General features: G+C 45.8%; 1 protein-coding gene across 2 annotated transcripts in view; it reads left to right on the top strand.

Annotated features, from left to right (window-relative positions):
• The window catches only part of CD2 (CD2 molecule), a 35,584-nt gene that overhangs the window by 17,086 nt on the left and 5,998 nt on the right, over positions 1-12,500 (top strand). Inside the window, exons 2-4 of one of the 2 annotated variants that reach the window (XM_056554351.1) lie at positions 378-614; positions 5,204-5,320; positions 5,509-5,891. In XM_056554351.1, the coding sequence (XP_056410326.1) occupies positions 378-614; positions 5,204-5,320; positions 5,509-5,891 (737 nt within the window). Of the gene's footprint in view, positions 1-377; positions 615-5,203; positions 5,321-5,505; positions 5,892-12,500 lie in introns of both variants that reach the window. The other variant, XM_056554350.1, reaches the window with a different exon arrangement.

The raw sequence follows: 12,500 nt of genomic DNA, 5'->3' as shown, positions 1-12,500 counted from the left end.
TGTACAGTGAGGTGTGTATATATATAATATAATGTGAGGGGGGATCACTGTACAGTGAGGTATATATATATAATATAATGTGAGGGGGGATCACTGTACAGTGAGGTATATATATATAATATAATGTGAGGGGGGATCACTGTACAGTGAGGTATATATATATATAATATAATGTGAGGGGTGATCACTGTACAGTGAGGTATATATATATAATATAATGTGAGGGGTGATCACTGTACAGTGAGGTGTGTATATATATATATAATGTGAGGGGTGATGACCTCAGTGATGACTTCAGTGATGACCTCTGATGACCTCAGTGATGACCTCTGATGACCTCTCGGTGTCACATGATGTTCCGCTCTCCTCTCTTGCAGACATATTGGATCGTCCGCTCCTGAAGTTCAGTTGCTCCGGTAAACGCCCCTTAGTGACCTGCAGCTCCTCCTCCCTGACCGCCTCCAGCCTCTCCCTGTCCTGGAGTGGACGCTCACATAACACGAGCGAGAAGACAATACAGCAAAGTGTTAATGAACCGAACGTGGAGGTGACCTGCAACGCCAGAAACCGAGTCAGTCAGAGTAATGACACCGTGACGGTCAGGTGTACAGGCGGTATGTGAGGTGACTGGAGGATAAGACATGAAATAACAGCAGAATAGTGAGTGCAGCTCTGGAGGTGACTGGAGGATAAGACATGAAGTAACAGCAGAATAGTGAGTGCAGCTCTGGAGGTGACTGGAGGATAAGACATGAAGTAACAGCAGAATAGTGAGTGCAGCTCTGGAGGTGACTGGAGGATAAGACATGAAGTAACAGCAGAATAGTGAGTGCAGCTCTGGAGGTGACTGGAGGATAAGACATGAAGTAACAGCAGAATAGTGAGTGCAGCTCTGGAGGTGACTGGAGGATAAGACATGAAGTAACAGCAGAATAGTGAGTGCAGCTCTGGAGGTGACTGGAGGATAAGACATGAAGTAACAGCAGAATAGTGAGTGCAGCTCTGGAGGTGACTGGAGGATAAGACATGAAGTAACAGCAGAATAGTGAGTGCAGCTCTGGAGGTGACTGGAGGATAAGACATGAAGTAACAGCAGAATAGTGAGTGCAGCTCTGGAGGTGACTGGAGGATAAGACATGAAGTAACAGCAGAATAGTGAGTGCAGCTCTGGAGGTGACTGGAGGATAAGACATGAAGTAACAGCAGAATAGTGAGTGCAGCTCTGGAGGTGACTGGAGGATAAGACATGAAGTAACAGCAGAATAGTGAGTGCAGCTCTGGAGGTGACTGGAGGATAAGACATGAAGTAACAGCAGAATAGTGAGTGCAGCTCTGGAGGTGACTGGAGGATAAGACATGAAGTAACAGCAGAATAGTGAGTGCAGCTCTGGAGGTGACTGGAAGATAAGACATGAAGTAACAGCAGAATAGTGAGTGCAGCTCTGTAGGTGACTGGAGGATAAGACATGAAGTAACAGCAGAATAGTGAGTGCAGCTCTGGAGGTGACTGGAAGATAAGACATGAAGTAACAGCAGAATAGTGAGTGCAGCTCTGTAGGTGACTGGAGGATAAGACATGAAGTAACAGCAGAATAGTGAGTGCAGCTCTGGAGGTGACTGGAGGATAAGACATGAAGTAACAGCAGAATAGTGAGTGCAGCTCTGGAGGTGACTGGAGGATAAGACATGAAGTAACAGCAGAATAGTGAGTGCAGCTCTGGAGGTGACTGGAGGATAAGACATGAAGTAACAGCAGAATAGTGAGTGCAGCTCTGGAGGTGACTGGAGGATAAGACATGAAGTAACAGCAGAATAGTGAGTGCAGCTCTGGAGGTGACTGGAAGATAAGACATGAAGTAACAGCAGAATAGTGAGTGCAGCTCTGGAGGTAACTGGAGGATAAGACATGAAGTAACAGCAGAATAGTGAGTGCAGCTCTGGAGGTGACTGGAAGATAAGACATGAAGTAACAGCAGAATAGTGAGTGCAGCTGTGCAGGTGACTGGAAGATAAGACATGAAGTAACAGCAGAATAGTGAGTGCAGCTCTAGAGGTGACTGGAGGATAAGATATGAAGTAACAGCAGAATAGTGAGTGCAGCTCTGGAGCTGACTGGAAGATAAGACATGAAGTAACAGCAGAATAGTGAGTGCAGCTCTGGAGGTGACTGGAGGATAAGACATGAAGTAACAGCAGAATAGTGAGTGCAGCTCTGGAGGTGACTGGAAGATAAGACATGAAGTAACAGCAGAATAGTGAGTGCAGCTCTGTAGGTGACTGGAGGATAAGACATGAAGTAACAGCAGAATAGTGAGTGCAGCTCTGGAGGTGACTGGAAGATAAGACATGAAGTAACAGCAGAATAGTGAGTGCAGCTCTAGAGGTGACTGGAGGATAAGATATGAAGTAACAGCAGAATAGTGAGTGCAGCTCTGGAGCTGACTGGAAGATAAGACATGAAGTAACAGCAGAATAGTGAGTGCAGCTCTGGAGGTGACTGGAGGATAAGACATGAAGTAACAGCAGAATAGTGAGTGCAGCTCTGGAGGTGACTGGAAGATAAGACATGAAGTAACAGCAGAATAGTGAGTGCAGCTCTGTAGGTGACTGGAGGATAAGACATGAAGTAACAGCAGAATAGTGAGTGCAGCTCTGGAGGTGACTGGAAGATAAGACATGAAGTAACAGCAGAATAGTGAGTGCAGCTCTAGAGGTGACTGGAGGATAAGATATGAAGTAACAGCAGAATAGTGAGTGCAGCTCTGGAGCTGACTGGAAGATAAGACATGAAGTAACAGCAGAATAGTGAGTGCAGTTCTGGAGCTGACTGGAGCATAAAACGTATCAGCAGAATAGTGAGTGCAACTCTGGTGGTGACTGGAGGATAAGACATGAAGTAACAGCAGAATAGTGAGTGCACCTCCAGAGGTAACTGGGGGACAAGACAGCCTCTCCCTCCTCCCCTGTAGTTATCTCCTCCCCCTGTAGTCAGCTCCTCCCTCCTTCCCTGTAGTTAGTTAATTCCTCCTCCCCCTGTAATCAGCTCCTCCCTCCTCCCCTGTGGTCATCTCCTCCCCTGTGGTCAGCTCCTCGTTCCTCCCTCCTCCCCTGTGGTCAGCTCCTCCCTCCTCCCCTGTGGTCAGCTCCTCGTTCCTCCCTCCTCCCCTGTTGTAAGCTCCTCCCCTGTGGTCATTTCCTCCCCTGTAGTCAGCTCCTCCCTCCTCCCCTGTGGTCAGCTCCTCGTTCCTCCCTCCTCCCCTGTTGTAAGCTCCTCCCCTGTAGTCATCTCTTCCCTCCTCCCCTGTGGTCAGCTCCTTGTTCCTCCCTCCTCCCCTGTGGTCAGCTCCTTGTTCCTCCCTCCTCCCCTGTTGTAAGCTCCTCCCTCCTCCCCTGTTGTAAGCTCCTCCCATGTAGTCATCTCCTCCCTCCTCCACTGTAGTAAGCTCCTCCCCTGTAGTCAGCTCCACCCTCCCTCCTCCCCTGTAGTCAGCTCCTGCCTCCTCCCCTGTTGCCAGTGTGGTGTCCCGGTACCGGATTGCATCCGTTACCTTGTGGTGAGGTCCCCAAAGTCAGAGTCCCTAGGTACCGGTGGGGTCCTCATCAACAGTTAGCCCCTTGTCAGCCCTTTAATAGTTAAAATTATTCAAATTCACTGTGTAAATAAAGTGTACTTACCTTGTTGTAGTGTCGCAGGACCTGCGGGTCACGTGATGCGTTCCAAAACTCTATGATTTCTGGTTCAAGGACCTTTGGAGGAAGTCAGGTGATCGCCCACCATGCATTCTAACGGTGAGTGACAGCTGACACGGACCAATCCAAAACGGCCCTGCCCATATAAGGGAGCGGCGGCCATTACTCGCTCTCTTTCCTCATTTGCTGCTGATGGAGGACGGATCTGCGCAGCTGTGATCAGCAGTGACTAGGCCCAAGCCTTGCGGCCTAAACAGATCACCGGACCTAAACAGACCCCTAAATCCGGACGGATCTCTGCACCAATCCTAATAGTCCTTTGGATAAGTCAATGGTCCGTGGCATCTGTCAATCACTGCTGTGTAGAGACTGTGTTACTGAGACTGTTGCTGTTAATTGGATGGACCACAAGTACCTCAGTAAAGGTTATACAAGTTCATCCCTATTGTGGACCTTCATTCACTTAAGAACGCACCTATCCTTTCTGGGAAGGGGGGCAATAGGCGGAAGATTTACCTCAGTGTATTAACCCTCACCCTGGCGTCATGAGTGACGGGTTAAATTAACCCCTCATCTACTGAAGCAACACCTCAACTACACTACAACCCCAAGGCCCTACCACACCAGCTCCTCCCTCCTCACCTGTAGTAAGCTCCTCCCCTGTAGTCAGCTCCTCCCTCCCTCCTCCCCTGTAGTAAGCTCCTCCCTCCTTTGTATTTAGCTCCTCCCTCCCCTGTAGTCAGCTCCTCCCTCCTCCCCTGAAGCCAGCTCCTCCCTCCTTCTTTGTATTTAGCTCCTCCCTCCCCTGTAGTCAGCTCCTCCCTCCCTCCTCCCCTGTAGTCAGCTCCTCCCCTGTAGTCAGCCCCTCCCTCCTTCCCTGTAGCCAGCTCCTCCCTCCTTCTTTGTATTTAGCTCCTAACTCCCCTGTAGTAAGCTCCTCGCTCCTCGCTCCTCCCCTGTAGTAAGCTCCTCCCCTGTAGTCAGCTCCTTCCTCCCTCCTGCCCTGTAGTCAGCTCCTCCCCTGTAGTCAGCCCCTCCCTCCTCCCCTGTAGCCAGCTCCTCCATCCTCCCCTGTAGTCATCTCCTCCCTCCTTCTTTGTATTTAGCGCCTCCCTTCCCTGTAGTCAGCTCCTCCCTCCCTCCCCTGTAGTCAGCTCCTCCCTCCCCTGTAGTCAGCTCCTCCCTCCCCTGTAGTCAGCTCCTCCCTCCCCTGTAGTCGGCTCCTCCCTCTCCTGTAGTCGGCTCCTCCCTCTCCCTCCCCTGTCGTCGGCTCCTCCCCTGTCGTCGGCTCTTCCCTCGCTCCTTCCCTGTCGTCGGCTCTTCCCTCGCTCCTTCCCTGTCGTCGGCTCTTCCCTCGCTCCTCCCCTTGTCGTCAGCTCCTCCCCTGTCGTCGGCTCCTCCCCTCTTGTCGGCTCTTCCCTCGCTCCTCCCCTGTGGTCGGCTCCTCCCCTGTAGTCAGTGATGTTCCTGGCACATAGTAACGGATCCTCAGCTCTCACCCCTCTCTCCTCAGGTTGGAGTACCTACCTGATCGTCAGTGTCGCTGGTGGAGCCGTTTTCCTTATAGTTTTCATCATTCTGGTCGTTTGTGTTGTGAAGTACAAGTCCTGTAGACGCCACAGCCCAAGTGGTGAGTGTCAGCACCCCCTCCTGGGTGATTGTGGGGTCTTCTCTGTTAACATTCAGCCCTTAATGATTTTGCAGCAGTCAGAAAGTGAAGATGCTGGTTTGTAGATAATGCGCCCTCTTGTGACCACATATTGTAACTGCAGATAGTTCTGGTGATCATGTGACCATGTCCTCTATTCCTTCCAGAAGATGAGGAGATAACCGGAGCCCAATCCAGCACTCTGCGGCAACTACCGCAGCCCCCGGGCCCCCCATACGTGACCAACGGCCCCCCGGGCCCCCCATACATGACCAACAGCGACTTCATAGAAGACAACTCCGTCCAGAACACAATGAGCCCCCCCAGACAGGAGCCACAAGAGCCAGGGGCCCGGAAAGGGAAGCAGAGCAGAGGTCGCCGGCCGCCCCCGCAGGCCCCAAGAGAGGCAACGAAGGTCTACACCATGGGGCCCCCACAGAGCACCGTCCCCACCTTACCTGGGAATCATCCCAACGAACAAGCCCCAAGACCACAGCCCCGAACCAAGTCCAAGCCGCCACGCCAAAAATGCCGCCATGACTGCCCAGAATAGGTGAGGAGCTGGGTGACAGGCAGTCCGGGAGAGGGACAAGAAGGACCCCCCCACATCTGACATCACAAGCAATAAATGCTCTACCCCTGGCTCTGACCAACTGGGGGACATCTGATATAGACCCCATTAGTGCGTCCTCAGGATCCGCCCAGCTGGGTGACATCTGATATAGACCCCATTAGTGCGTCCTCGGGATCCGCCCCTGGCTCCGCCCAGCTGGGTGACATCTGATATAGACCCCATTAGTGCGTCCTCGGGATCCACCCCTGGCTCCGCCCAGCTGGGTGACATCTGATATAGACCCCATTAGTGCATCCTCAGGATCCGCCCCCGGCTCTGACCAACTGGGTGACATCTGATATAGACCCCATTAGTGCGTCCTCAGGATCCGCCCAGCTGGGTGACATCTGATATAGACCCCATTAGTGCATCCTCAGGATCCGCCCCCGGCTCCGCCCAGCTGGGTGACATCTGATATAGACCCCATTAGTGCGTCCTCAGGATCCGCCCAGCTGGGTGACATCTTATATAGACCCCATTAGTGCGTCCTCAGAATCCGCCCCAGGCTCCGCCCAGCTGGGTGACATCTGTTATAGACCCCATTAGTGCATCCTCGGGATCCACCCCTGGCTCCGCCGAGCTGGGTGACATCTGCCACTGTAGCATGTCGTGATGGCCCGCGCTGTAGCATGTCGTGATGGCCCGCGCTGTAGCATGTCGTGATGGCCCGCGCTGTAGCATGTCGTGATGGCCCGCGCTGTAGCATGTCGTGATGGCCCGCGCTGTAGCATGTCGTGATGGCCCGCGCTGTAGCATGTCGTGATGGCCCGCGCTGTAGCATGTCGTGATGGCCCGCGCTGTAGCATGCTGCAGAAAATCATTTCCAATATAATAATCAAATATACCAATTGCCACAGAATGGGAAAGTGCTGAAGTTTTACCATTTAAAACTACAGCTCCCAGTATAACCTTTAGTATGTGGTGAGGTTTTGCTGGGAGTTGTTGTTTCACCCATCATTACTTAGAACTTACAAGTGACTCCAGCTCTGATAGGACATAGTGAGGAGAATACACAATAATATCAGTGATTACAGGTGACGTCTTCTCTATAGTGAGGAGAATACACAATGATATCAGTGACTACAGGTGACGTCTTCTCTATAGTGAGGAGAATACACAATGATATCAGTGATTACAGGTGACGTCTTCTCTATAGTGAGGAGAATACACAATAATATCAGTGATTACAGGTGACGTCTTCTCTATAGTGAGGAGAATACACAATAATATCAGTGACTACAGGTGACGTCTTCTCTATAGTGAGGAGAATACACAATGATATCAGTGACTACAGGTGACGTCTTCTCTATAGTGAGGAGAATACACAATAATATCAGTGATTACAGGTGACGTCTTCTCTATAGTGAGGAGAATACACAATGATATCAGTGACTACAGGTGACGTCTTCTCTATAGGGAGGAGAATACACAATAATATCAGTGATTACAGGTGACATCTTCTCTATAGTGAGGAGAATACACAATGATATCAGTGACTACAGGTGACGTCTTCTCTATAGTGAGGAGAATACACAATGATATCAGTGATTACAGGTGACGTCTTCTCTATAGTGAGGAGAATACACAATGATATCAGTGACTACAGGTGACGTCTTCTCTATAGTGAGGAGAATACACAATAATATCAGTGATTACAGGTGACGTCTTCTCTATAGTGAGGAGAATACACAATAATATCAGTGATTACAGGTGACGTCTTCTCTATAGAGAGGAGAATGTACAATGATATTAGTGATTACATGTGACGTCTTCTCTATAGTGAGGAGAATGTACAATGATATCAGTGACTACAGGTGACATCTTCTCTATAGTGAGGAGAATACACAATGATATCAGTGACTACAGGTGACGTCTTCTCTATAGGGAGGAGAATACACAATGATATCAGTGATTACAGGTGACGTCTTCTCTATAGAGAGGAGAATGTACAATGATATTAGTGATTACATGTGACGTCTTCTCTATAGTGAGGAGAATGTACAATGATATCAGTGACTACAGGTGACATCTTCTCTATAGTGAGGAGAATACACAATGATATCAGTGACTACAGGTGACGTCTTCTCTATAGTGAGGAGAATACACAATGATATCAGTGATTACAGGTGACGTCTTCTCTATAGAGAGGAGAATGTACAATGATATTAGTGATTACATGTGACGTCTTCTCTATAGTGAGGAGAATGTACAATGATATCAGTGACTACAGGTGACGTCTTCTCTATAGTGAGGAGAATACACAATGATATCAGTGACTACAGGTGACGTCTTCTCTATAGTGAGGAGAATACACAATGATATCAGTGACTACAGGTGACGTCTTCTCTATAGTGAGGAGAATACACAATGATATCAGTGACTACAGGTGACGTCTTCTCTATAGTGAGGAGAATACACAATGATATCAGTGACTACAGGTGACGTCTTCTCTATAGTGAGGAGAATACACAATAATATCAGTGATTACAGGTGACATCTCTATAGTGAGGAGAATACACAATGATATCAGTGATTACAGGTGACGTCTTCTCTATAGTGAGGAGAATACACAATGATATCAGTGACTACAGGTGACGTCTTCTCTATAGAGAGGAGAATACACAATAATATCAGTGATTACAGGTGACGTCTTCTCTATAGAGAGGAGAATGTACAATGATATCAGTGACTACAGGTGACGTCTTCTCTATAGTGAGGAGAATACACAATGATATCAGTGACTACAGGTGACATCTTCTCTATAGTGAGGAGAATACACAATGATATCAGTGACTACAGGTGACGTCTCCTCTATAGTGAGGAGAATACACAATGATATCAGTGACTACAGGTGACGTTTTCTCTATAGTGAGGAGAATACACAATGATATCAGTGATTACAGTGACGTCTCCTCTATAGTGAGGAGAATACACAATGATATCAGTGACTACAGGTGACGTTTTCTCTAGTCTTTCCTTATCTAATTCAGATGGTACATACCGCCAGGACTTGTTCCAGCTAAATATTCACTCAGCAGAACTTGATACCCAGATGGTTTCTATGTCAGCGGATTCTGATCCTCTATATGAAAACAATAATTATTATAATACTGCCAAACACTGTATTCTTTGAATATAATATCGCCACACTCCGTACCCTCTTTATATAAAACCGCCACACACCATAACCTCTGAAAATAATACTACCACACACTGAACCTTCTGAATATAATACTACCACATACTGAACCCTCCGAATATAATACTACCACACACTGAACCCTCTGAATATAATACTACCACACACTGAACCCTCTGAATATAATACTACCACATACTGAACCCTCCGAATATAATACTACCACACACTGAACCCTCCGAATATAATACTACCACACACTGAACCCTCCGAATATAATACTACCACACACTGAATCCTCTGAATATAATACTACCACACACTGAACCCTCTGAATATAATACTACCACACACTGAACCCTCTGAATATAATACTACCACACACTGAACCCTCTGAATATTATACTACCACACACTGAACCCTCTGAATATAATACTACCACACACTGAACCTTCTGAATATAATACTACCACACACTGAACCCTCTGAATATAATACTACCACATACTGAACACTCTGAATATAATACTACCACATACTGAACCCTCTGAATATAATACTACCACACACTGAACCCTCTGAATATAATACTACCACACACTGAACCCTCCGAATTTAATACTACCACACACTGAACCCTCCGAATATAATACTACCACACACTGAACCCTCCGAATATAATACTACCACACACTGAACCCTCCGAATTTAATACTACCACACACTGAACCCTCCGAATATAATACTACCACACACTGAACCCTCCGAATATAATACTACCACACACTGAACCCTCTGAATATAATACTACCACACACTGAACCCTCTGAATATATTACTACCACACACTGAACCCTCCGAATATAATACTACCACACACTGTACCCTCTGAATATAATACTACCACATACTGAACCCTCTGAATATAATACTACCACACACTGAACCCTCTGAATATAATACTACCACACACTGAACCCTCTGAATATAATACTACCACACACTGAACCCTCTGAATATTATACTACCACACACTGAACCCTCTGAATATAATACTACCACACACTGAATCCTCTGAATATAATACTACCACACACTGAACCCTCTGAATATAATACTACCACATACTGAACACTCTGAATATAATACAACCACATACTGAACCCTCTGAATATAATACTACCACACACTGAACCCTCTGAATATAATACTACCACACACTGAACCCTCTGAATATAATACTACCACACACTGAACCCTCTGAATATAATACTACCACACACTGAACCCTCTGAATATTATACTACCACACACTGAACCCTCTGAATATAATACTACCACACACTGAACCTTCTGAATATAATACTACCACACACTGAACCCTCTGAATATAATACTACCACATACTGAACACTCTGAATATAATACTACCACATACTGAACCCTCTGAATATAATACTACCACACACTGAACCCTCTGAATATAATACTACCACACACTGAACCCTCCGAATTTAATACTACCACACACTGAACCCTCCGAATATAATACTACCACACACTGAACCCTCCGAATATAATACTACCACACACTGAACCCTCCGAATTTAATACTACCACACACTGAACCCTCCGAATATAATACTACCACACACTGAACCCTCCGAATATAATACTACCACACACTGAACCCTCTGAATATAATACTACCACACACTGAACCCTCTGAATATATTACTACCACACACTGAACCCTCCGAATATAATATTACCACACACTGTACCCTCTGAATATAATACTACCACATACTGAACCCTCTGAATATATTACTACCACACACTGAACCCTCTGAATATAATACTACCACATACTGAACCCTCTGAATATAATACTACCACATACTGAACCCTCTGAATATAATACTACCACACACTGAACCCTCCGAATATAATACTACCACATACTGTGCTCTCTGAATATAATACTATCACACACTGTACCCTCTGAATATATTACTACCACACACTGAACCCTCTGAATATAATACTACCACACACTGAACCCTCTGAATATAATACTATCACACACTGTACCCTCTGAATATAATACTACCACATACTGAACACTCTGAATATAATACTACCACACACTGAACCCTCTGAATATAATACTACCACACACTGAACCCTCTGAATATAATACTACCACACACTGTACCCTCTGAATATAATACTACCACATACTGAACACTCTGAATATAATACTACCACATACTGAACACTCTGAATATAATACTACCACATACTGAACCCTCTGAATATAATACTACCACATACTGAACACTCTGAATATAATACTACCACACACTGTACCCTCTGAATATAATACTACCACATACTGAACACTCTGAATATAATACTACCACATACTGAACACTCTGAATATAATACTACCACATACTGAACCCTCTGAATATAATACTACCACATACTGAGCACTCTGAATATAATACTACCACACACTGCACCCTCTGAATATAATACTACCACATACTGAACCCTCTGAATATAATACTACCACATACTGAACACTCTGAATATAATACTACCACACACTGAACCCTCTGAATATAATACTACCACACACTGTACCCTCTGAATATAATACTACCACATACTGAACACTCTGAATATATTACTACCACACACTGAACCCTCTGAATATATTACTACCACACACTGAACCCTCTGAATATAATACCACACACTGCACCCTCTGAATATAATACTACCACACACTGAACCCTCTGAATATATTACTACCACACACTGAACCCTCTGAATATATTACTACCACACACTGAACCCTCTGAATATAATACCACACACTGCACCCTCTGAATATAATACTACCACATACTGTGCTCTCTGAATATAACTTTGCCATGCACCCTCTGAATACAATACCGTACTGTATTGTGACCCATAAACGCCATATTACCACAAAAATTCCCTATAATATACACTATGGCCGACATGTATAATTGTCTCTTGTTTTTGTGTCTAAAAATTGTGAAAAAAAAGGCGCAAGCAGGGTTTATTTGCGCCTTTTTTGTGCTTGAGTTGCAATCCACAGATTTTGGCAATACACATGATATGGAAGGGTTTTATGAACTGCGTCTTTTTGTGAAAAGGCGCAAAAAAGGCGCAAAACCACTGAGAAGCCTCTAAAAGCCTCTAAAACTGACTTTCAGAAATTTCAGAAAATGTGACCTGCACAAAATGTATCAAATGGTCTTCTACCATTTTATAAATGTGGCACTCCTACACAGAAAAATGCTTCACTTACACCTACAATGGTAAAGGCTTCACTTACACCTACAATGGTAAATACATCACTTACACCTAC

The sequence above is a fragment of the Hyla sarda genome, unplaced genomic scaffold (genome assembly GCF_029499605.1).
Source record: "Hyla sarda isolate aHylSar1 unplaced genomic scaffold, aHylSar1.hap1 scaffold_680, whole genome shotgun sequence".
Taxonomy (NCBI): domain Eukaryota; kingdom Metazoa; phylum Chordata; class Amphibia; order Anura; family Hylidae; genus Hyla; species Hyla sarda.
Note: the sequence above shows the minus strand (reverse complement) of the source record. Positions and strands in the feature narration are given on the sequence as shown.